Genomic DNA, 25,594 nt, shown 5'->3' with positions numbered 1-25,594 from the left:
ATAATATCATATTCACTTTCACCACACTGCTTTGGATTTGTTAAAATCTCTACTCTCTCTTCTCTAGAGTTTAGACCGACCTAGGGTTACGTACGGTTTCTTTCTTCCAAATCCAAAACCCAATTCGAAATCCCCACAGATACAATAACCTCAGTCTCTCTAAAACCCTAAATTTTCTTCATTCTCTCCCTTAGCCCTAGCTTTCACCTCTGTTCAAAGAAATGGATCCAGAGATCGCCAAGACTCAGGAGGAGCGGAGGAAAATGGAGCAGCAATTAGCCTCCATGACTTCCCTCACCTTCGACACCGATCTCTACGGCGGAAACGACCGCGACTCCTACGTCACATCCATCCCCGTCAACGAGGACGAGGACAACCTCGATTCCCTCATGGACAACGAGGTCGCTCGCAAATTGGCCTCCTATACCGCTCCCAAATCCCTCCTCAAAGAGATGCCCAGGGGTTCCGACGAGAGTGACGACGTTTCGGGCTTCAAGAAGCCGCAACGAATCATCGACCGCGAGGACGATTATCGGAAGCGGAGGTTGAATCGCGTCATCTCGCCGGAGAGACACGACGCTTTCGCCGCCGGCGAGAAGACTCCGGACCCTTCGGTGAGGACTTACGCCGATGTCATGAGAGAGGAGGCGTTGAAGAGAGAGAAGGAGGAGACTTTGAAGCTCATTGCTAAGAAGAAGAAGCAGCAGCAAGAGGAAGAGGAAGCCGCCCCCGAAAAGCCGCCCGCGGATTCTTCTGCTGCGGCGGCGGCGGCGGCGCCCAAGAGAAGGAACCGGTGGGACCAATCGCAGGACGATGGCGGTGCCGGTGCTGCTGCTAAGAAGGCCAAGACTTCGTCTACGTCGGACTGGGACTTGCCGGATACCACTCCCGGGCGGTGGGATGCTACGCCGACTCCTGGGAGATTAGGCGATGCTACGCCGTCTGCTTCCGTGGGGAGGAGGAATAGGTGGGACGAGACTCCGACGCCGGGGAGAGTGGTGGATTCGGATGCAACACCGGCAGCAGGCGGTGTTACCCCGGGGGCAACACCGGCGGGTATGACTTGGGATGCCACGCCAAAGCTATCGGGTCTTGCCACGCCGACGCCGAAAAAGCAGAGGTCGAGGTGGGATGAAACGCCGGCTACTATGGGGAGCGCAACCCCAATGGCCGGGGCTACGCCGGCTGCAGTTACGCCCGGTGTTACTCCCGTTGGTGGGCTTGATCTGGCAACCCCGACTCCCGGGGCAATTAACTTGCGGGGAGCAATCACGCCGGAGCAGTATAATTTGTTGAGGTGGGAGAAGGATATTGAGGACAGGAATAGGCCGTTGACAGATGAGGAGTTGGATGCAATGTTTCCGCAAGAGGGGTATAAGATTTTGGACCCGCCGGCATCCTATGTGCCAATTAGGACTCCGGCGAGGAAGCTGCTTGCTACCCCAACACCGATGGGGACTCCTCTGTATGCCATTCCGGAGGAGAATCGTGGGCAGCAGTTTGATGTGCCCAAGGAAGCGCCTGGTGGGTTGCCATTCATGAAGCCTGAGGATTACCAGTACTTTGGGGCGTTGTTGAATGAGGAGGAGGAAGAGAAAATGACTTCTGACGAGCTGAAAGAGAGGAAGATTATGAAGCTTCTGCTTAAGGTTAAGAATGGGACACCACCGCAGAGGAAAACGGCTTTGAGGCAGCTTACCGATAAGGCAAGAGAGTTTGGGGCTGGCCCGTTGTTTAACCGGATTCTGCCATTGCTTATGCAGCCCACTTTGGAGGACCAGGAGAGGCATCTTTTGGTGAAGGTTATTGACAGAGTGCTTTACAAACTTGATGAGTTGGTACGACCTTATGTTCATAAGATTCTTGTTGTGATTGAGCCTTTATTAATTGATGAGGATTACTATGCTCGTGTCGAGGGTAGAGAGATTATTTCTAATCTTAGTAAAGCTGCTGGTTTGGCTACTATGATTGCTGCTATGCGCCCGGATATTGATAATATTGATGAATATGTTAGGAACACCACTGCAAGAGCTTTCAGTGTGGTTGCTTCTGCTCTTGGGATTCCTGCTCTCTTGCCCTTCTTGAAGGCTGTCTGTCAAAGTAAGAAATCGTGGCAAGCTAGGCACACTGGGATTAAGATTGTTCAGCAGATTGCCATTTTGATTGGTTGTGCCGTGCTTCCTCATCTGAGGTCCCTCGTGGAAATCATTGAGCATGGTTTGCTTGATGAGAATCAGAAGGTGAGGACAATCACTGCGTTGTCTTTGGCTGCCCTTGCTGAGGCTGCTGCCCCATATGGTATTGAGAGCTTTGACTCGGTGTTGAAGCCTTTGTGGAAGGGGATCAGGTCTCACCGTGGGAAAGTGTTGGCTGCATTCTTGAAGGCAATTGGTTTTATTATTCCGCTCATGGATGCGCTGTATGCTAGTTACTATACTAAGGAGGTGATGGTCATTCTGATTCGTGAGTTCCAGTCCCCAGATGAAGAAATGAAGAAGATTGTTCTGAAGGTGGTGAAGCAGTGTGTGAGTACAGAGGGTGTGGAGGCTGATTACATTCGCAGTGATATACTTCCTGAATTCTTTAGGAATTTCTGGGTCAGGAGGATGGCTTTGGATAGGAGAAACTATAGGCAACTTGTGGACACAACGGTGGAGATAGCAAATAAAACTGGTGTTGCCGATATAGTAGGGAGAATTGTTGAGGATCTTAAAGATGAGAGTGAACCTTACAGACGAATGGTTATGGAAACCATAGAAAAAGTGGTTACAAACTTGGGTGCATCTGATATTGATGCTCGGTTAGAGGAGCTCCTTATTGATGGAATCCTTTATGCCTTCCAAGAGCAGACCAGTGATGATGCCAATGTGATGCTTAATGGGTTTGGTGCGGTTGTGAATGCACTTGGGCAGAGAGTGAAGCCTTACCTACCCCAGATTTGTGGTACCATTAAATGGCGGTTGAATAACAAGAGTGCAAAGGTGAGACAGCAAGCAGCTGATCTCATTTCAAGGATCGCTGTTGTCATGAAGCAGTGCCAAGAGGAACAACTGATGGGCCATCTTGGTGTTGTCTTGTATGAGTATCTGGGGGAAGAATATCCTGAAGTTCTGGGGTCAATTCTGGGAGCTCTGAAAGCAATTGTCAATGTTATAGGTATGACAAAGATGACTCCTCCTATAAAGGATTTGCTTCCTAGATTGACACCAATTTTGAAGAATAGGCATGAGAAAGTCCAGGAGAACTGCATTGACCTTGTTGGACGAATTGCTGACCGTGGTGCTGAGTTTGTTCCGGCGAGGGAGTGGATGAGGATTTGCTTCGAGCTTCTTGAGATGCTTAAAGCCCACAAGAAGGGTATTCGGCGAGCCACAGTGAACACCTTTGGATACATTGCCAAAGCCATTGGACCACAAGATGTCCTGGCTACCCTGTTGAATAATCTCAAGGTGCAAGAGCGGCAGAACCGTGTGTGCACAACTGTGGCAATTGCCATAGTTGCAGAAACCTGCTCTCCCTTTACGGTGCTGCCAGCCTTGATGAATGAGTATCGTGTACCAGAGCTTAATGTGCAGAATGGTGTCTTGAAATCCCTCTCTTTTCTGTTTGAGTACATTGGTGAAATGGGAAAAGACTACATCTATGCTGTGACCCCATTACTTGAGGATGCCCTCATGGATAGGGATTTGGTTCACAGGCAGACTGCAGCTTCTGCTGTCAAGCACATGGCTTTGGGGGTTGCTGGTTTGGGTTGTGAGGATGCTTTAGTCCACTTGCTGAACTACGTGTGGCCAAACATATTCGAGACTTCCCCTCACGTGATAAATGCTGTCATGGAAGCCATTGAAGGAATGAGGGTGGCCTTGGGTGCTGCTATTGTTCTAAACTACTGCCTTCAAGGGCTATTCCATCCTGCCCGTAAGGTTAGGGAGGTCTACTGGAAGATTTATAACTCACTGTATATTGGAGCACAAGATGCGCTTGTGGCGGCTTATCCTACGCTGGAGGACGAGCAGAACAACGTATACAGTAGGCCCGAGTTAATGATGTTTGTCTAAAGTGCAGCTTCATTGTACCTTAGAGAGCAGATTTTTCACATGGGGACTGATGTTATCATGATAGGCAATTTACTTATCTTGGCTGATGTAGTTTCTTTAAATCAGTTTGTTAATTAAACTATATTGACTCTCTATTACGTCTCTGTGGGTACTTCCACCTTGTTTGCTTCTTAAATTATCTGTTATGTATGTAGGAGTATTCCAACTAATTGTTATTGATTCTCATACTTCTCATGTTCCTTTTTGTGTTTGAAGTGTGTTTCTCTATACTCACTCTTAGATTTCCTTTCTGTAGTGGTGGTGGTGGTGGTGGTGTTGTTTGCTTTGTGTGTGTGTGTGTGTGGGGTATTAGAATCTAGTATCAACAATCTGCAGGACTGCAACGTCATTGAACTTATAGAAAGATCTTGTAAAGTTAAGGGCTGAGAGAGGGACAGAGAGATTAATCATTTGGGAGTTAGGGTTATGGTTTCTGTTTAAGTCTGAGTTGGATTAATAAATTGGGAGTTAGCATTGGATTTTAATTGCAGTTTCTAGTTCTTTTTGTTTCAAATATATCCTTTTGGTTCTTGTTTCTTTTCTAGAAATCTATTTGGGGTTCTCTGCATTTTTACAGGCTGGATACACAGTGCAACTGTGTGGATATTGGACTAGGATTCCTTGTGGTTAACCTGGTCTGATGCTTTAAATTGTACATCACAAAGGGAAGAAAAGTTAGCCAGGTTTACATTATTTCTGTTATAGCTCTATAAAATAAATAAAAAATAAAAAATTCTGCTATAACAAGTTATGCTTTAATTGCTTTCATCATTTGTATGCTGTTTACTCTTATATATATGTGTCATTGTTACTCTCTCTCATAGCATAACTAATATTAGAAGTGATTCATGCACCACTGAAGTTTATTTGGCTAAAGTATATTATGTGCTACTATAATAAAGAAAGAAATTCCTTTCTTTGTCCTGATTGAACTGTCAAGATTCTTGAATCTATAGTTTTCTTTACCAAACTGCAAGTCCAAGCATATTGTAATTAAGTAGCAGCACATATTGTAATTAGTAATTTCATGAATTTGATGTCGATGCTTCACTGAATTTGTGTAAAATTGTTAACGGAAGTTCAAATTGATAAGCTTAGTCCATATGATTGACCTTTTGAAGGATTGCCTGTATATGCTGTTGCTTCTAGTGGATGGGTATACGGTGGTGTCATTTATGGTGTATCACTGTATTGTTTTAGCTGTGTGGTGCTCTATAGGAGGCGGGTCTAGAAGGGGGAAAAGAAAATTTTGTATATAAAGCTTTGGCCTGAATGAGGTCTTTGTAAGAGCATAACTTGTCTATTTGGCCCCATGATTTTGCAGACCAAACACGCTAGTTGTTGATAAATGTGAAAAAGGCAACTGTTTGAATCTTTCGTTTTTTTGCATTTGTCAATAATCTTTGGTGGTGTTGTTGATGTGAATCCAGATTTTCTATTAAGGTTAGATGCTTGAAGTTAGGTTTCTCTAAAAGTTGGAGCTTGTCTAATACAATTTTATTTTCTTTGAAGTTAGATCACATGCCAAAAATCCGTCACATTAGCATCAATAGTCAAATGATCAGTGGTGCATTGTTTATGGTTTTTTCAAAGGTGAATCTTGTTGCATCCCCATGCACACTTCTAAAGATGAGGACCTGATTTCTATAAGAAAGTCATTGGTATTTTTCTATGAATACTTGAATGCTGTCTTAACTTTCTTTTTGTATTGGGCGTCACAGGTGTGGAATCCTATTCTGTTTACAGACGTGGAACTGCAACAACTAAGTCTCATAATTGTTCTAAATGTCGATGTTAGTGTTTTGGAGAGGGATTTGTGCTTCATACCGCAATGGTATTTGTAGAGATACTTTGTGATTTAGTGGATGGTGATTTTTTGTTGCCTGAAAAAATATTAGAAGTAATTATGCCAAATAACCTTAGATATTTTACGCCCCTTACTGGAGATGCTTGCTTTCTTGAGATTGATATTTCACCTGTGCTGATTTCATTGTTAATCAATTTGAAAGAAGAATCTTTATTGCAATCAATAGCAAAGTGCAGTTGCGGTAGCTCCAAAATCAGTTCAAACTGCTGAAAATGTTTATATGCATAATATATATCAGGTTTGTTTAACTGGTAAAGTCTCTTGTTGTCGAATAAGAAATTTGGAGTTTGATTTTCGCATACACTAAAAACTAATTGTTGTTTTGGTCTAATGATAAAGAACAATTATCATGAGCAAATGTCACAGGTTGAAAATTTTTAAATAAAAAAATATTTGTAGAACAATATGAATTATTTTTGTAGTTTCTTGGTTGTGCTTATGCAAAGCTTGAAGCAGATGGAGTTGGATGACAATTTTGATTATGTTTTTAACTTTCTACTTCACTCTTTTTTTTCAGAAAGGTCCTCACGTTTGTAAGCCCAAAATGATTTCAAACATGTGATTTTATACTTAGCTAATTTTTCTTTTTCAAACTATTAGATACATACTCAAAAAAAAAATTAAAAAAAAATAAATAAATAAACCATGGTTACTCCTCTAAGATTACTCCTCTAAGCTCCCTACTGATAAAGAGACTGTAAATTAAATAATGTTAAGTTAAATTAGTACACTTTTGTCGGTATTCCTATAAACTCACAACTGATATAATTTTATCATTTACTATTTACAACTTGTTACATCAACAATTATGAATTGTTTTTTGAAAATTATTGTTGGACTCCATAGTTATAGTTACTTACTGTTGCAATTTTAGGCCACCAGGGCATGCATTACTTGTTGTTTGTACTCATGTACAATGGTACATTTGAGAAGCTAACTAAGAATGACAGCTTGATATGAAAACAACCACGCCGCATATATGTACGGTTACTGTTTACTGTTTATGTGCAAATGATTTTTTTATTCTTTTTTTCTCTCTCCCTGTCAGGTTGCTCTCTCATTTGTCTTCTTTTCACAACAAAAAAAGAAAAAAGTGGCTGGGGCAATGTGGATAGTGGTTTGTTTAATATAATAAAAAATTAAAAAATATTATTATTTAAATAAAATAGATGACAAAATAAATAAACTGATGTAAGTATTTTGTAAAAGTGAGCGTGTAAAATAAAAAATTACTTTTTTTCTTGCAAAATAAAAAAAAATTTGTACGAACTGATGCGGTTGCTCTAATCCTGATCAATTTACATAGCCACAATATCATTGAGAGGATTCCCCAATTTCCTGAGTAGCCCAAATGGCTATCAGTGCACAGGTCCAACTGGCAAGAGAAGCCCATCAATACTAACAAGGTGTGGGAAACGTGGACCCATCGTATATATGCACAATTGAAAATTTGAAAGATAAAACCCTGTCAAAATAAAAAACATAGAACATGTTTTTTCTTGAACTTTTTAAGGAGATACAGAATGAATTATGAGAACTTTATAAGATGACGCTGTTTTATCTGAACAAAGACTACAGTAAAGAGAAGAAAATTATAAGAGCTCTACATCACATCTCATCATAGATTGGCTTAATCTGAAGATTTTGGCAATGCTGTAGAAGGCCCTGAGAAAATAAGACTCCTCTGGAATGGGATCTTGGGAATAGGTGAATCCTTGTGAATGAGCGGCTCAGCAGGACGAATAACATGAGGAATATTCCCCATAGCTGCTTGTTTTTCTCTATAAGTAGCCCAGGTCACCAAATAAAGACCAGCTATAATTAAAAATCCCCCTAAAACACTGTTTCCACAAGTAAAAACACCAAGTAAGCAATCATTCTGACAAAATGCCAAGTTCTAGTGCTACAAAAATTGGAACAATAGCATTATAGTACATTTGACAGCAAAATGAATTTTTTCTTTGGGGGGAAGTTTGGGGGAGGGGGGGTTAATGTAATATGATTTCATTAAGTAAATCAAGGCATCTTCACACTGCAGCCGTGGTAGAGCAAATGATAATACAAATTTTAATGGTAGTGATTGGAGCAAACCTCCCCAAATAGATAGGGCTTCCAAGAAAAATTCTTGACAGGAAGGCGGAAGCTGCAGGTTGGACTGGATTGTAGAGAGCAACCATAGCAGGACCCAAGATTTTATTGCTCCATGTTAGCAGTCCATAATTAAGGGCAGATGCAATAGTTCCCTGAGAAAAAAAAAAAAAGAATAATGTTCTTAGCCATACTTTCCCCCTTCAAATAATAGATTTAAAAAAAAAAATGTAAAGTTTACAAAGGGAATACATACACATACATATATGTGTGTGCACATGTGAGATCTCAGATTATTAACAAAGTCATTTGTATAGCCAAAAAAGCAAATGCAAGACATTTGTGGCAAATTTCTATCATTCCTTTACTTGCAAGCGGATTACAGTGACCACCCTACAAATATGCATGCAGCAGAGTCAGCATCCATAATTCATGGCATTTGGTGCCTTATTCTGAAATCTAAGGAAGAGTAGGCTCCTGCTTCACTGCATCCCAATAGCTTTTGTGTGTGTATTTGTGAACAGCTGAATATAAGAGAAGAAATATAAATCCGTTGGCTTCACCACTGTATGGGTGTTTGGATTCATCAACAAACGTTGAACAAAATCTCTGAATTATTCTTATTTGTCCAAAATGCACTACCTTAAAAAATGTCTGGGTGGCCTCCTTCAAATGGCTTCCCAAATACAACCATAGTAAATGTCATAATTGCAAAATCCCAAAAAGAGTCAACTAATACAAATTAGGAAATAACTAAAATGCTGAAATACCTATAAATAAATAAATAAATAAAAAAAGGCTGAAATAAAATCACAATAAATCAATGCTCTGGTGCACGCATCAATATGTATATTAAACCCTGACAATTTAAAAGACTTAATTTATTCTGAACAAATTACTATTTTGACCCTTGAGTTGTGTTGAATTTCAATTTCGTCATTAAACTACCAATTGTGTCAGTTTAGTCATTAGAGACTTGAAAATGCTTCAATGTAATCTTCGGATTGCTTGACTATTAATGGCCCGTGGCCCAACAAAAGTAGTTGACATGGCCAACATTATTGTACCCTATCATACAAAATGCTAACTTTGATGTGTGTTGATGTTGCAAAGTATCAAAATTAAAGGAACTGAGCCAAATCAGCATCTCAAAGCCAAAAATGATCTATCACGACCTAAGGAAGAATGTCTAGCCACATCTATGCTATACTCCAAAAGGATTAATCAAGTTACATTTAGGGCTCCTTATCAATCACTTATATAGCCAAGATAAACTTATTAAAAATCCTTGTTAGGAGCCACATTGTGCTACATTGATCCTAAGCCACGTGGTGGTATCAAGTTGACTCTGATATTATTTCTCACAACCTATGGAGCCGCTAACCACATATGTGCTATACCTCAAAAGGACTAGTCAATTTACAATTAAGCTCCTCATAATCGTTTATATAGCCAAGATCTACCTAGTAAACATCCAACGTGGGACTTAGCATATGCTCACATGTCACTAGTGACTTAAATCATACACTCACATAACACTCATATAATCCAATCCTATATGGGTATCATATGATCCAAGTCAACAACACCTACCAGAACTTAAATCACACCAGCACCCATTTGACTTCATAATCAATCTGCGATGAAGAGGCAAATTGGGTACCAAATTCTGAATGAGAGTTAGGACTAAGGCCTCGTTTGGGAGGAGGGAACGAAATGAAAAGAATAATTTTAGAATATTCTTCCCTTCCCTTGTTTGGGAGTTTTAATGGAGGGAATGGAAAGCCCATTCCCTTATTTGGGAGTTTAAGTGGGAGAGAATGGAATGGGTAGGAGGAAACACTCATTCCTCTCTATTCCCTTAAAACCTCAAATTTTCATTCGCCCCAAAATTGGAAGGAATGGGAGGGAATGAAATTAAATTTAATGATTTTTTTATTAAAACTCCCAAAATACCCCTTATATATTCAACCATTTATTTTAAAATAGGGGTCTAGTAGTAATATTGTCATAAAATGATTCCATTCCATTTCCTCCATGTTGCTCTCAAACAAAATTACTTACATTTCATTCATTTCCATTCCTTTATTTTAAAACATCCAATTAAAGTTACTGAATTCCATTACATTCCATTCTTTTCTATTCCTTTCCCTTACTTAAATACATTCTATTCCATTCCCTTATGATCGTTTTATTTCATTTAATTCCATTCCCCTATGAACTCCCAAACGGAGCCTAAGAGAATCATTTGGGGTTTTTTATCCTCATGAAATCATTCAAGTTCATGAAATTGAGTTTAGAAATGAGTGCACGATGTATGAAGATGAGGTCAGATTTCAAGACTTTCTGTCATGGTGGGAGTAAAATTGAGAGTTCCAGTCATTGATGATGCCTTTAGGCAGCTCCTCTCTTTTGTTTTCTAACTGTTTATGATAAAATTTCATCCTCTTTCTGAAAGAAAAAATTGTGATAGAAGGAGAAAAGAAATTTAAAAAAATAAAATAAAAATTGATCACCTCCACCTCTTTTCCTTCTCCAGTGTAAACCTCTTCTCCTCCGGAATAATCCTCAAATGACCTCCACTTCTCTAGTGGAATTCCCATTATCTACCTTTTTCTAAACACGTGATCACTAACCACACATCCTCCAATCATTGCACTCTAAGAAACACAAACCTGCTTAGGCTTTTCAATGAACACAATCCAAGAAAACTTGATCACCAACAAAACTACAACACATGGTGCACCAATCCACAACGCAAAAGCACATGTGAACCAACTAAAGCCACATCCAAGAAAAAAAGAAGGTTTTGAATCTATTGTTTTAACCCAGGCAAATGAAGAAAGTGGAAAATAAAAATTTACAAAAAAAAAAAAAAAAAAAATGAACAAAGAAAAAAAAGAAGAGAACTACCCAGGAGTGGAAAGAAACAAAAGGCTGTTGTTGGCCAAATCTGTAGTACTTCAGAACATTGTAAGGGCAATGCATCCCACTCAAGCAGCAGCGAAGATAGGCAACCAGGTCATCGTAACCATTTTTTATTTTTATAGGTAAGGTCATTGTAACCAGTGTCTAGCACGGATACACCAGCACTACCATTCCTAAGCAAGGCATATGATACGGTGGTGGACCCAAAAGTGTTGTGAAGCCCCATTGACTACAACTTTGTGGTGCAGAACCCACCCCAAAGCATGCAGACAAGGCTCAATTTTTTGTTGGGGTTGTTTACTAGGATTACTTTGGCCTAAGGATGCTGGCATACCTGTGTTTTTCAAATTTTGACACCATGTTACATCAACATGTGCCACACCAGCATTTTATTCGGACAGATGTACAATGATGTTAGTCACGCCAGCTATTTCTATTGTTCCATTGATAGTCAAGTAAGCCAAAGGTAATATTGAAGCGTTTTCAAACTTCAATGACTAAATTAACATAAGTAACTAGATTGGAATCTGAAACATAATTAAAGGGTCAAAATTATTGTTTGAACACTTTGTTTTAGGAAAAATACAAAAACACCACTTAAACTTTGGGTCAAAATCAAACTAACCCATTGTTGTCCTTCTAATTTGAAATTAGACACCCTTCTTAAATGGTGCACGTCATAGCATTTTAATAAAAACTTTTTTAAAATAAAATTTTAATATCTTCTTCTTCCTCCGGTGCTGTTATCATGGCCCAGTTTCAAGACCACCAACAACTGCCACCCTCCACAGCAAATTTAACTCCAAAACAGCCACCTTTCTCAAACCCTACTCACCACCCCATTAAGCTCACCCCTACCACACAACTAGCTTCTTCCACAACTTATTGGAGGCTTGGAGCCCATGCATGGTTCATAAAACCCAGCTAAGCCTTTAAGAATTGGGTTGGCAGTGTGGATTACGTAGGCTTTGAACCCTACTCACCACCCCATTAAGCTCACCCCTAACTCACAACTAGCTTCTTCCACAACTTATTGAAGGCTTTTTTTTTTTTTATAGGTAATATAAGAATTATTATTGATGAAAATGGAAAAGGAAACATACAATGTGTTCGTGAGAATGAACACAGCAAAGCACAAAACAGAACACCACAGAAAACAATCAAGAGACTAAACTAAGAGAAGAAAAAAACTGAACAATAGAAGAACATTATGTAAAACCCCAGCACCGAGACCAATCAAATAGACTTCTCTGGCACAGGCCTATTAACTCAACCAAAGACTTCTCAAAATCTTCAAAGGACCGAAAATTATGCTCCATCCATACAGTCCACATCAAACATCCTGGAATTAAATTCCAAATATTTGAATCATGTTTTCCAAGCCAATGATTCCAACAAAATAATAATTCCGCCACAAAGCTAGGCAAGACCCACTGAATACCAAAAGCCTGAAGCATAAAAACCCATAAGGAATTCGCCACATGACAGTGAATATGGAGATGATCCACAGATTCCCCACTGCACCGGCACATATAACACCAATTTGCCAAAGGGCGACCTCTAAGCATGAGATTATCCTATGTAAGAATGCGATCATGAGTTGCTGTCCATACAACTTATTGGAGGCTTGGAGCCCATGCATGGTTCATAAAACCCAGCTCAGCCTATAAGACTCAGGTTGACAGTGTGGATTAGGTAGGCTTTGAGTCCAAACCATCGGGATTTCATTTGGATCCATAAGTCTATTACTTTATGCATGAATTTAATTAATATTTTTTTTATATCAGAAATGCTTATTGCTCATAAAGTATATCTTGATAAATAATTTATTATTATTATTAATTTAATTCTAATCAGCTTCAGATCTTAATCAGATAAAATCACACCAATACCAAAATTTAACCAATTAAAATCAAATATAACGACCCAGATTTTCATATTTGAACCGGTGGATCCATTTGGTTTGGTAATAGAATCCTAATTGCAAAGAATTGGCACCAGCTTCGAATCTTTGGTATCACTGTTGCAGCTCTACGAAAGAAAAATTCTGCTTGTGGTCAAGCATTCCACAAGACCAAATGACTTTATTGAGTTTTAATCCTAAGACTTGAAAATAGAGATCAAAAGTTTCACTCAAGGAAGTGTTTCACTTAGTCCACATGACATTTTTCAATAAAATCTACATGTAGGATCAAATTTAACCCAACCACTACATAAACCCACCCTCTAGATAAAAGTTGATTATTGCTCCTATGCGGTGAGAACTTAAATATGGGGAAGACAAAGGGTTTCAAGATCTCCATACACACTCCTGCTGGTTTCCATTGCTAAAGCGCTTTTGCAGCTCATGAAAAATCTTCAATCATTCACCTCATCTTAGCCATCTTTGTTTTCTACCTTTATTTCCTCTACCCTCACGATCTCTACCTAGACCAACCATAGCTTAAAGTTGCAACATTTGACCCGTGAATTTTGTGGCTTAAATATAGGGTCTTTTGCTTTGATAATGATACCGCTTGATGTAGTCAGAACTTAGATATGGTGTTGAAGAAGAGTTTAAGAATATTTTCAGCAACAAACAAGATTAAATCAAGTTTTGTAGTTTGGGACAATCATATATCAATTTCTAGCCTCAAGGAGTTTAAAAAAATATTCAAATAATTTTTTTATATATTAATAGATAAGAAAAAACTACCTATGACTCAAAAGATTATATTTATAAGAGCCTTTAGTAACCCTAGAATCCTAAACCTTCATCTTACATATAACAATTAAATCCTAACCATCCAACTTCATTAAAAAGTCACATGCTATTCACACGATCTTTCATAATACTTGAGGCATAAAAAAAATTAACTTAGATAAATAAAAGACAATGGAATAATGGACCTTTTTCATTAGGCTTAGATTCTCCTGCATCATCAGATGGATAGATTGTAAATGATATGAATCATAGATTGAAAGTGAGGTGGATAAAATGGAGAAACGCAACAAAAGTATTGTGTGGTCATAGAATGCCCATTAAGTTAAAGCAAAAGTTTTACAAGATTCACATAAGCCTGGCTATGTTATATGGTCCTAAATATTGGACTATTACAAAGAAGCATGTTCATAAATGAGCAAATGAAATGGATAAGTGTATACAAGGAAAGATAGGACATGATGGAATTTGTTTAAAGATAGAGTGGCTCCTATTAATGAAAAGATGAGGGAGTAGCTTAAGATGATTTATTCATGTGCAAAAGAGAGCAATTAATACACCAATGAGGAAGATTAATCAGGTTTAAGTAATGAAAAAAGATAAAAGAATACTTAAAATACCACTAGGATAAGTAGTAACAAATGACATTTTAATTAAAGTAACAGACAATATGACTTTAGAGCAGTCACATGGGTTTAGCCAAAGTTATAGGAAAATCATAGAATAAGAACCTACATTTTATGATGCAGGGAGCACCAATTTGGTGCTCCCTGCATCATTTTGTATTTTAGCTAGACAATCTACATCTGAATTTCTATTCTAAACTCTATTTCATTTGTTTTTTCTTAATTTCTTTTAATCTTTCCTTCTTCGTTTTTCCTCTCTCTACCACAACCCAATCTTCTCCCTACCCACGCCCAAATCAAAAGCCACTAAATCCACAAATCAACCACCACTTGAATGATGATGCAGTCCACAAAGTCACACCAGAAAGTGGCACTAGCCATGGTCACGGCCACCATTGTGTTTAGCCAGTTTGCAAAACAAGGCTTTAACCTCAGTGAATGAGCTAGTCTATGGTCATAGGCATTCTCCCCAGGGAACTCTGTCTGAGCAGCTGAGTCACTGCTGCCACTGAACCACCCATAGTCATGTCTTCCTTTCTCAAGATCATTGGCGTGCTTAGAAAGAACTAGATGTTGAAAAAAATTAGTAAAATAATGATTTTGCTAACCTCCCCCCACACCCCCCACCACCCCCTGATTTAAAAAAAAAAAATATATATATATATATATATTTTATAGATAACGTAAAAATTTTCAAAATTCAACAAAATTTGATTTCTGGATGAGATCTTGAAGGGTTCTTGAATAGGGTTTGATGTTTAAGGGTTTACCTAAGGTTTAGGTAATAAAAGATTGGATCTTTAAAATGTTTGGTATTGACCAGTGAATAGAATGAAAAATAAAGAAAGATAAAACACTAGGAAATCACACCTAGATAGGAGAAGGTAATCACACAGTCAATTTAAAATAACCTGTTGGAATGTTATTAAAATTGATCTCATTATCAATGTTACCGACTACAATAAAGCCTTTATATAGGCTATTGCTAAATCATTTCCTAGAGGGACTAGTACTCTAAATAACCTATTCCTAAAATGAGTTGGACCACTAATAACAAAAGCATTAAAAAACTTCAAAACCAAGAAGGTAAATGACTTAAAAATACAACATAACCTATTCCTAGAAGGACTAGGACTACTAATAACAAAAATAAAGCATTTAAGAACTTCAAAACCAAAAAGGAAAATACTCAAAATACAAAATAAGATTCATGGGCCTTTGGTTCACCCAAGGACAACCCATTCCAAAAAAATCTAGAATTTGCCCAATTATTCTAATAAAACTTTAAAACTGAACCAACAACTTTCTAGAAACTTAATACTAAGACCTAACTATGAAGTGTGCTAGGAAGGCCCAACATCCAAATTCCAAACTATACCACACTTCTTAAATCCTTTTATAATTAATCTTGTTTTTCCTGAAACTCTTTCCTGTCAGCATCATAGAATGCACAGCTAAATCAAATCAAACTATAAATCAGGAAATGAAGAGCCACATAGCAAAAGATTAGAGAAAACTGCACTCCATCTTACATGATTGGTGAAGGCGAACCATCACAACTGACTATAATCTCCACAAATTGAGAATGCCCTCTTTAAAAAAAATGGAGAATTATCACCATCACACATGGACTTGGAGGATAAAAAAACCACCAAATAATTCTTTGATGTCAGATGGAATTATAGCTTAGACTAGCAACAAATTGGCATGGAGAAATGTCAGAGGCAAGATACTAGCAAGAAACTTACAGCATAAATGACTGCCAAAAACTCAGACTCTGTCAAACTCCAGTCTGTCGACTCATTGGTCATAAAGAATGCTGTCATCACCATCAAGAGAGCCCCAAAAAGGTATGAATATGCTGTCACTGATAGGCTGGCAGGATACTTTGCTAGAAGTGGAGCCTGAAATTAGATTGAACACAGACATAAAGTAACCAAAAAACAGATAAGACTAGAATATAACTGTTTTAAGAATTGAAGCAGCAATGTTTATCTTGAAATACATGGACTCATCAAGTATCTAATCATTGTAAAGCTAGTTCCCAAATTTCTTATAGAGTGTGTCTGTTATTATGAATCCTTCTTTTTGTTATTATCAGAGAAATTATAGCCCCCCTCCACACCCACCAAAAAAAAGGTGCTCTTCAGCCCTCTTTTTTCCCACCATTTGGTGTCCATTGCCTATTTGCCTCCCACAAGTGAAGGTGTTCATGAGATGTAGAAAATCTTTACTTAACTGAAAACCTACGAGTCAAGTGTAGGAGAGTGATAAGAACTGAGACATTTTTTTTCTTTTGGGAGGAAGGGGCACAGGGACCGTTGATAGAGTAGAAGTGTACAGAATGGTTCATATAGAGCAGTACTAGGCTATAACAGTTTCAATCAACATCATGACTATAAGCAAAAACCCACTTGGGCCCACAAACACATTACATTTCTTGAATTTGATCAACTTCCAAATCAGATACTTGAAACCACAATCTCAATTACATCAGCATAATTGCTTATTATAAAATCATACTGCAATATGTGAAATATCATTTGTGTGTATACGGATTCAATTGCTAGAAGTGTGTCCTAGTAAATTCTACTTGATCTCCCCAGGTTCAATGTAGCAATAACATATCAAGTTATCAACATTCCCATTTAGTGATGCCCTTCAACACACGGAAACACAATATCCCATCATACTCTCAAAACCAGGACTTGAATATATATATATAGATACACACACACACACACACATATATAACATAGTTATATGCAGTACAGTTAATGTCTTTCTTATCATCTAAATTTGTTGCTGTACAGTTTGTTACATGCACTCCTCAAATTAACAGGCTCGCATCTTTTGCTGAGACCCACTTCTATTTAATGCAGGAAAAAATAAATAAATAAATAAATAAACAACCATCACTAGGTTGTGATGGAGAAAAAGTGGAACAAGTTCAAGAACTATTAGCCAAACAAGCTCACCTAGCCAAGGCAACCACCTGCAAAGCCGTGTAAATCTAGTTGCAGGACTGCAGCTCACCTATGTGCTCTATAGTCATCTTTATAAAAAACATAGATGACTTACCAGTAGCGAGTCACTAGCCTAGAAACCAAGTGAAACAGCAGCTGTTTTATGGCCGGACAAAGCATGCTATGTACAAAGCCAAACCAGCCATACAAGGGCACACAGAACAACCAACAGCTGGTTCTTGAAATTCTTGTTAGCTAAACTATTAGCTAGTACCAATAGTTTTCTAGATTTATGTAAATTAGCAGAGTAAGTTGCTCAGAATAAAAGTAGTTCGCGACTTACAGAGAAGAAGTGTGGCTGTCTCTAACTGTCAGCTGCCATACTTTGAACTATCCTAGTAACTTGTGAGTCGTTTTTCATTGGACTATGTGAATACTTCTTCAGGAAGTAATCTTGGCTATAAAAGGGTATAACTAGTATTCTTTTGGAGGTGATGATATGAATTGAAGTTGACTTTGTTTGAGTTTACTTGGAATCCCCCTCCCCCTCTGTCCCCCTCTGTCTCTTCCTTTCTAGTCTTTTCTATATTTTCATTTGATAAATAAGAGTAATTGTATTGATAAAAAGTATCTGTATGGTATTTTTCTCTATTTTATCCTATTTTCTTGATATTTTCAGCAGCTTTTTCTCCCTTTGTTTCTGATAGTTTCACTAGTTATTTCCTTTCTCCTTGCTGAAATTCTCAGTGTTCTCATCTCATAATCTCTCATAATTTGATTTCCAATCAAATCTGGTTATTCTCCCCCTCTAAGTAGCCACCCCAAGCTTCTATTCCTCTTTTCTATATTTTCCCTATTTATTCTCACCACCTTTCTAGCACGACATCCCATTAGTTACAAGAACTACCCAGCTGTCCTGCATGAACAAGGATCCTAACCCAAAATTGATCAGGATTCCAATTGAAAGTAATTGTGAATTAAGACCTACCAGGCAATGTGGCATACAAAGGGATTTTGTCCAATCTAGATTGGCTGGTAGTCTAACATCAGTGATGTGGCAGAATATATTTAATCGTCCCATACATTTCTAAAAGTAAACGAATTAATGATGCATTCAGCAGACAAAAAATGAAGAGAACCTTATCTAAATGAAAAGAATATTTTCGTCTTAGCTATCTGTGTTTTCTTGTTTCATCGATGACTTTGTAAATCATTAGTTAAAAACAAAGATATATGGTCCCATACCTGAATGGCTAGAAATGCAGCCATGCACATACAGTTTCCTATTAAGCATAAAACTCCAAGGTGAAAATGGTCAATCCCATACTCAAGAAAACTGGACATCAACCATCCAGAAGGCTCTGGCTGACCCCTGGCACTTATTTCATTTTGTGCTGCAAATTCTAGTTCTGGATTTCCAATCAAAGCTGGGCCACGTAATAGAACCATTAGTATGGCACCGGAAACACATACGATTGTACCTCCAACCTTGGCCTGACCTTCAATTCTGAGCAAGTTCACTCTTTCTGTGCTGCATGAACAGGTCCAAATATGACATTGAACAAGTAAAATCCAATGAAATGAAACACGCATCTCAGCATATTTGCATAAAACAAATATGAGCTGAATTAGAGTTAAGTAAGAATTTATCAAACTGACCCCATCATTGTAGCCAATAAAAAAGTGAAGACTGGAATTGAAGGCTGTGTCGCAGCAGCATAAGTTGGATTTGTGTAGCCAAGACCAATGAGAAACAAAAGCTGATTGCCAAATATCCTGATTGAATTTAAAGAAGCAACAAAACAAAATAAATTTTTTGATAAGAATAAAACAAGATAGATTAATCAGTAAATAACAACTTTATATAGTAATCTACAAGTAATAGATTGGGCCTTGGTGGGATGTCAAGTGCCTTTCACCAAAAGCAACAAGTCGCTAGTTCAAATCCAGGAATCAGCCTCTCCAAAAAAAAAATTAGGTGGTACAATTGCCTACCAATCACCTCTTTAGACCCATACTGATAATGTCAAATATCGTAATTGAATTTAAGGTAAAACAAAACAAGATAGATTGATCAATCTTAGTAATTGAATTTAAGGTAAAACAAAACAAGATAGATTGATCAATCAATAATAAGATGATATAGTAATCTACGACCCAAGTGGTCAGGCAGGTGGCTTGCACCAAAAGTGACAGGCCATGAATTTTATTCCGGAAATCAGCCTCTCCCAAAAAAAGATTGGGATAAGGCTGCCTACCGATCACCTCTCCCAAACCTCTTAAAAATGGGAGCTTTGTACACTGGGTCCGACCTTTAGTAATTTACACCTAGACAACTGAGACTGAAATTAAAGCACATGGAAACATACCCAGTTAAGCCAAGAAAGAAAAACGACATGAGGAGTCGTCTAGTCATCGGTGGTCGAATCCGTCTACAAACAGCACAAAACCAATGTCACAAAGATGGCAGTGTTTTGTTTGTGTGTCCAATATTCATACAACTAAAATTAACACAAACAATATCAGGGAATCATTCATTGAACAATCAAACATCAGTAATTTTATACTATGATCTATACTATGAATTTCATTGAATATGTAAAAGTCAGAAAGAGAGAGAGAGAGAGAGAGAGAGAGAGAGAGTACTTTTCACGAACATAGGCGATGGGGGCAAGGATGGCAAGGGCAAGGAGGTCACGGAAGACACAGAAAACGATTTGATTCATCCCAACATTGAGTGCAACTTTTGTTACCACATGATACCCTCCATTGAATAGCTGAACCATTGCCATGGCTGCGTGTGCTTTCAATATATCTCCTCCTCCTCCTCCTACTGTTGCTGCCGCCATGGCCATCACTCTTCTCCAGAGACAGAGACTACTATGGACGATTTTACCTTGCCTTTTGATTGAAGTCAATGGTTTTTGGGTATCTGTGTTTGTGTTTATGAAAGTTGAAGAGAGAGAGAGAGAGAGAGAGACTCAATAGAAAATTCCCATATCTCTCTTTCACTGTCGAAGGTTGTTTGTTTTCATTCTTGGTTTTTAAGGAAACGAATGGAAAGCATTTCCTTTTGTTGGTGTACCGTGTACTTGCTGGTTATGGAAACGTGCTTTTTATGGTACAAGATATCATATAATATCAACTCAATAATTCCTTTTGTTTTCTTTTGCATAAATTCTTTTGAGTTTTTTTTTTTTTTTTTAATTCTTTTTGAGAAGAAAAATTAATTTGAGTTTCTTTTTTATTTTAGAGAGATAATTATTTTGAGTTAATGATGCTAATTTTCAAGGTAGTTCTCACAACAATATTTAAACACGATTTCAAAAGAGTATATACCAAGTGCGCGCAACATTAACTGTGTGATAATCATTACTTAATTTGGAATTCTAAAGTACTATCGAAAATACCATTGATTCGTGAGATTTTTAGGTGTCTCATGGATAGAAAATGGGAGTAGTTTTGGCCAAGAGTTAGGATTTTACTTCATTATATTAAAGTTTCACTCTTTAAAATTTAATGATACATTATAAATTTGGAATTCTAAAGTCATCGACTACAGCTATTGGTCAATAGGGTTTTCAGGGGTATAGAGCAGAATAGTAAGCTTAAAGTTAGGACACTACTTTCTTATATTAGAGGGGGAAAAAAAATTTATTGGTTTACATTGAGACCTACCATTAATATCGCTTTACCATTTTTTTTTAATAACTTTACTATTTATTATTTTATAACTTGTTACCTTGAACTTTTGAGATAATTTATGAAAATTTCTTGAATTCTTTACTTCTTTATTGTTATAGCAAAATTCTACAATTTTTTTTATAACAAATTTATATATCACTCTGAACCTATCATAAATCAAAATAAAATAAAAACAGAATATTTTAGATACATCCGACTCAAAACAAAATGTTATAAAATCTTGTAGTGTTTGTATACTTTGATTTTTTTTTTCTAATTTGAATTATAATATCTCGGTTGAAACTTGAAAACACCAAAAAAAAAAAAAAAATCAATTGAGATATAGTGAAATTCTTTTTTGGACTTTTCTTTTGCCAAGCCGCTAATAAAGGTTTTTTTTTTTTGTTTTTGTTTTTGTTTTATCATCTTTTATATTTTGACAAAGATGAGTCACTCACTTGGATCCAAACCAAATTAAGCCCCCTCAAGCAGACAAGCATAACACAACCACTAGTTGCCATTTATTCGTAGCCAAATGAGCCTACCTCTCTTCCTTATCCTAAATCTTGTCGTCATTTATTTATTTATTTATTTTTCTTACCAAAAGTTACAACTTTAAAAAGTCATCAACTTATTTATTTGATCTTTACATTATTTTTGTTTCACAAAAAGACAAAAAGTTTGCGTCACCTGAATAAAACTGATCATTTTCATCATATCTTTTCAAATTTAATCAAATTTAAATAATAATAACCACTTTTTTTAGTCACCCATTTTTCGAATGTATATTACATCGTACGTACTCCTCTCCCTAAAAAAAAAAAAATAGTGTCTCAATAGACATTCAAAACAATTTCACCACTCCAACTTGTCTATTACGTCACACTTAGGCCTACCACAATTTGTAATTTAAAGCACTACGTTAGGTTTCCAATTAAATACATAGTTGTTTACTTAAAAAAATAAAAAATTAGATATATAATTGCATTGAATTTATCTATACTTGAAATATTTTAATATTATAAAATCCATAAAAAGATAACACATCCATTATATTCAACTAGTGTATAATGCGTGCATATGCACGGTACAATTAAAAACAACACAATTACACATATATGAATTTAAATTATACATTGTTTAAGTCATATATATATATATATATATATGAGTTTTAATCTTTCTTTCTTCTTTATTTTATTTTATTTTTTGGATATACACATGAGTTTACTTTTTTTTATTGAGTTTTTTTATTTTTATTTTTTTAAATATTAGACTCTCTATTTTTTGCACAATATTAACTCACCTAGAACTTAAATATATATATATATATAGATAGGACACGTAGCACAAAATTAGACAATAATTAGAATCTAATTTGAAATCTAATTAAATTCTTTCTTAACTTTACCTATTAATATATGTGTAAACTAGTGTGTAACCCCATGTATATGCACAGGTACATTTAAAACCAATCACAATTAAATATATATATGTGTGTGTGTGTGTGTGTGTGTGTGTGAGAGAGAGAGATTTAGAATCTAATTGGATCTAGATTTTTTAGTTTTTGCACTTAATAATTCACCTGCCACAAAAATTAAAAAATTAGATGTGACACATGGCACAAAATTGTATTTCAATTAAAATTCAATTTAGAATCTAATTGAATTTAGACTCTTTGATTTTTGCACTTAATAATTTATTTGACACAAAAATTTTAAAATTAGACAAGACACATGGTGCAAAATTAGACATGATTTAGAATCTAATTGGATCTAGACTTTTTGGTTTTTGCACCTAATAATTTACTTGCCACAAAAATTAAAAAATTAGATGAGACACATGGCACAAAATTGAACTTAAATTAAAATTCAATTTAGAATCTAATTGAATTTAAACTCTTTGATTTTTGCACCTAATAATTCACTTGACACATAATTTTAAAAATTAGATAAGATACATGGCGCAAAATTAGACTTCAATTTAGAATTTAATTGTATTTTCTTTTAGCTTTGGCTACTAATATATATATATATATATATAATCTAATTGAAGTATTAGGTGCAAAAATCAAATATTCTAAATTCAATTAGATTTTATATATTTTCTTTTAGCTTTGGCAACTAATATATATATATATATATAATCTAATTGAATTTAGAATATATGATTTTTGCACCTAATACTTCACTTGACATACAAATTTAAAAATTAGATACGTGGCGCAAAATTAAACTCCAATTTAGAATTTAATTGTATTTTCTCACAGCTTTGGCTATTAATATATATACTAGTCTCATTACACGCGCTCTGCACATGTGGTGAGACTTTTTTTTTTTTTTTTTTAAATTTAACATAATTTTTCAATTTGAATTTATCTATTGTTAGTGAGGTTATATAGGAATAAATTTTTAAGTAACTAAAATTTAAGATTTGAAATGGAGTAAATTGTTGGGTTTAGTGTGTGCTAGTTTTTAGAAAAAAATGTAGCAAGCGTGCGTCAAATATATTTAAATAGAAAGTGTGCTAATTTTTAGGAAAAAAATTTCTTGGGTAGTTTTTTGTTTTTGAATTTTGTTGAATTAAAATTTTAAACCCATTTTTTATTTTTAATGAATAATGATTATTTAATTATATTAGGGATATTTTTGAAATTTTTTGAAATCATAACTAACTTTCTAAATCCTCTTAATATATATATATATATATAAGTCGTGTTATAATTTTTTTTATTGCATTTTACTTGTAAATCTCATTAATGATTTTTAGTAATTAGATAAATCTCAAGTGTAGTTTATGTCAATTTTTGTTAAACTAATAAAATGCTTAAATTATAACAATTTTTAATCATATTAACCATTTATAAGTCTAAACTTTTTGAGTTAACTCGAGAACAATTTCAAATTATGGATTTATTATTTGATTATTTTCAAATTTTATTGATTATATGTTCAATTTTATGAAAAATAACATTTTATTATATAAAGAATTTAATTTCTTTAACACTTTTGAAAAGTATCAGTATTTTGTTTGCTCTTCAATTGAATTGTTGCTTCTTTATTTTCATTGTTTTTCTTTTGAATTTTTTGAACCTTAAAAAACATTGATAAGATAGAGGAAATTTTCCTCCCTTTTTTTTTTTTTAAAATAATGAAACTTTGCAAATAAAAGAAGGCAAAAAAAGAAATCAATAACCAGATCAAGGAAATGCCAACGAAGCCTGAATATAACTTTATAAAGAAGTATGTTTACATTAAAAAAAAAAAATTGAAGATGTTGTATGAGGTTCATTCTTCCTACACAAGCAACATTAAGAAGTTTGGTGTACCAAGTTTTTATTTATATGGAAGGAGGCTTTTCAACAACTTGAAAACTCAAAATAAAAATAAATTAAATAAGCATAAAACATAAAAACCCAGAGAGAAATAAAACCTTCATTTGCCAGTCGAAAGGTCATGAAATGTCATTAACATGAACTTAAACATTTGATTAACGAAGAGTATATTAGTTTTTCCTTTTCCTCAAAAGATTCTGCTCATGGACAATCACTAAAGAACAAAACCATGATGAGATTGCAATTCTCACGGCTTCCATAGAAATGAGTAAATGACATACCAATTTTCTCTCTGATAGTGGAATAACATGGAATGTTTCTTTCATCCACGTCTCCCGTGCATAATAAATTTGGGAAAAATAGTAAAATACACAAACTCCAGGCATAATAACGGCATGATTTTGGCTTCAATGTCTAAACAATTACCACAGATACACATGGCCTTGGAGATTGAGGCATTGGCAACTTCAGCAGCATTGGCGTTTGCATCAGATTTGGGATTTTATCGCGGTGTCCTGGAGATCGACTCACTGGTGTTGGCTATGACATTGATCAATAACAGCTCCTATTTGTCCTCGGATGGTTTGTTAATTGAGGATATCAGATTTAATGCTAGTTTGGAAAAAAATTGGCCTTTACTCTTTTTTTAAAAAAAAATCTAGCATTTTGCCATCTTTCTCAAACTAATTAAGAAAATGCCCTTCTTTTGAAAATTAATTTTCTCAAAATCGAGTTAAGTCCTATAGTGGCGTTTTTAAGAAGCTTCTAATGACGTTTTAAGGACCTATAGTGGCGTTTTGTAACTCGATCTCCATGAAGTCGAGTAATAGGTAAAAAAAAGAAAAAAAAATTGCATGTAACTCGACTTCATGGAGATTGAGTTACAAAACACCACTATAGGTCCTTAAAACGTCAATATAGGCTCCTTAAAAACGATGCTATAGGCCTCCAGTTTTTTTTTTTTTTTTTTTTTTAACTTGATTTTAAGAAAATCGAGTTTCAAAAGAAGGACATTTCCCTAATTAATTTAGGAAATAGGGCAAAATGCTCTTTTTTTTTTTTTTTTTTTTTTTAAAGGGGCATTTGCCCATTTTCTCCATGCTAGTTTTTTTAATCAATTACTTTACTCTTGTATAAAGAGAGAGGGTAATAAGGTTACGCATAAGTTAGCAAGACATGCTCTTTATATGTCAAACTTTTTGGTGTGGATGGAGGTTGTTCCACCACTCTTACTACTTGTTGTCCTAGTTAACATTGCTGGGTTTTCTTAATAAAGCTTGACGTCTTTCCTCTCAAAAAATAA

The 25,594-nt window shown here is 35.8% G+C and overlaps 2 protein-coding genes and 1 long non-coding RNA gene across 3 annotated transcripts; 2 read left to right on the top strand and 1 right to left on the bottom strand.

Annotated features, from left to right (window-relative positions):
- LOC111993058 (uncharacterized) lies at nt 1-4,297 on the top strand. The gene has a single exon (XM_024024913.2). It carries the CDS (start codon nt 222-224, stop codon nt 4,056-4,058), a length of 3,837 nt encoding a protein of 1,278 aa, XP_023880681.1. The 5' UTR covers nt 1-221; the 3' UTR covers nt 4,059-4,297.
- A 497-nt stretch (nt 4,298-4,794) lies between these two features.
- On the top strand, nt 4,795-6,023 carry LOC136064879 (uncharacterized). The gene is made up of 2 exons (XR_010626532.1): nt 4,795-5,690; nt 5,819-6,023. It is a non-coding gene; the product is annotated as an uncharacterized LOC136064879 (long non-coding RNA).
- Nucleotides 6,024-7,438: 1,415 nt separating this feature from the next.
- LOC111993227 (WAT1-related protein At4g19185) lies at nt 7,439-20,343 on the bottom strand. The gene is made up of 7 exons (XM_024025085.2): nt 19,920-20,343; nt 19,643-19,705; nt 18,933-19,049; nt 18,519-18,804; nt 16,056-16,211; nt 8,056-8,207; nt 7,439-7,805 (listed from the first exon to the last, which is right to left on the bottom strand). The coding sequence occupies exons 1-7, from the start codon at nt 20,126-20,128 to the stop codon at nt 7,595-7,597; spliced, it is 1,194 nt and encodes a 397-aa protein (XP_023880853.1). The 5' UTR covers nt 20,129-20,343; the 3' UTR covers nt 7,439-7,594.
- Nucleotides 20,344-25,594: the final 5,251 nt, after the last annotated feature.

Source organism: Quercus suber, unplaced genomic scaffold (genome assembly GCF_002906115.3).
Source record: "Quercus suber isolate HL8 unplaced genomic scaffold, Cork oak 2.0 scaffold_789, whole genome shotgun sequence".
Lineage (NCBI taxonomy): Eukaryota > Viridiplantae > Streptophyta > Magnoliopsida > Fagales > Fagaceae > Quercus > Quercus suber.
This window is presented reverse-complemented; position numbering and strand designations above follow the sequence as displayed.

Coding starts and splice junctions, on each gene's coding strand:
- LOC111993058 (XM_024024913.2), top strand. CDS start 222: ATGGATCCAGAGATCGCCAAGACTCAGGAGGAGCGGAGGAAAATGGAG.
- LOC111993227 (XM_024025085.2), bottom strand. CDS start 20,128: ATGGCCATGGCGGCAGCAACAGTAGGAGGAGGAGGAGGAGATATATTG. Junction 19,050..19,642: donor TTCTTTCTTGGCTTAACTGG/GTATGTTTCCAT, acceptor AAATTCAATCAG/GATATTTGGCAATCAGCTTT. Junction 18,805..18,932: donor TTATTGGCTACAATGATGGG/GTCAGTTTGATA, acceptor CTGTTCATGCAG/CACAGAAAGAGTGAACTTGC.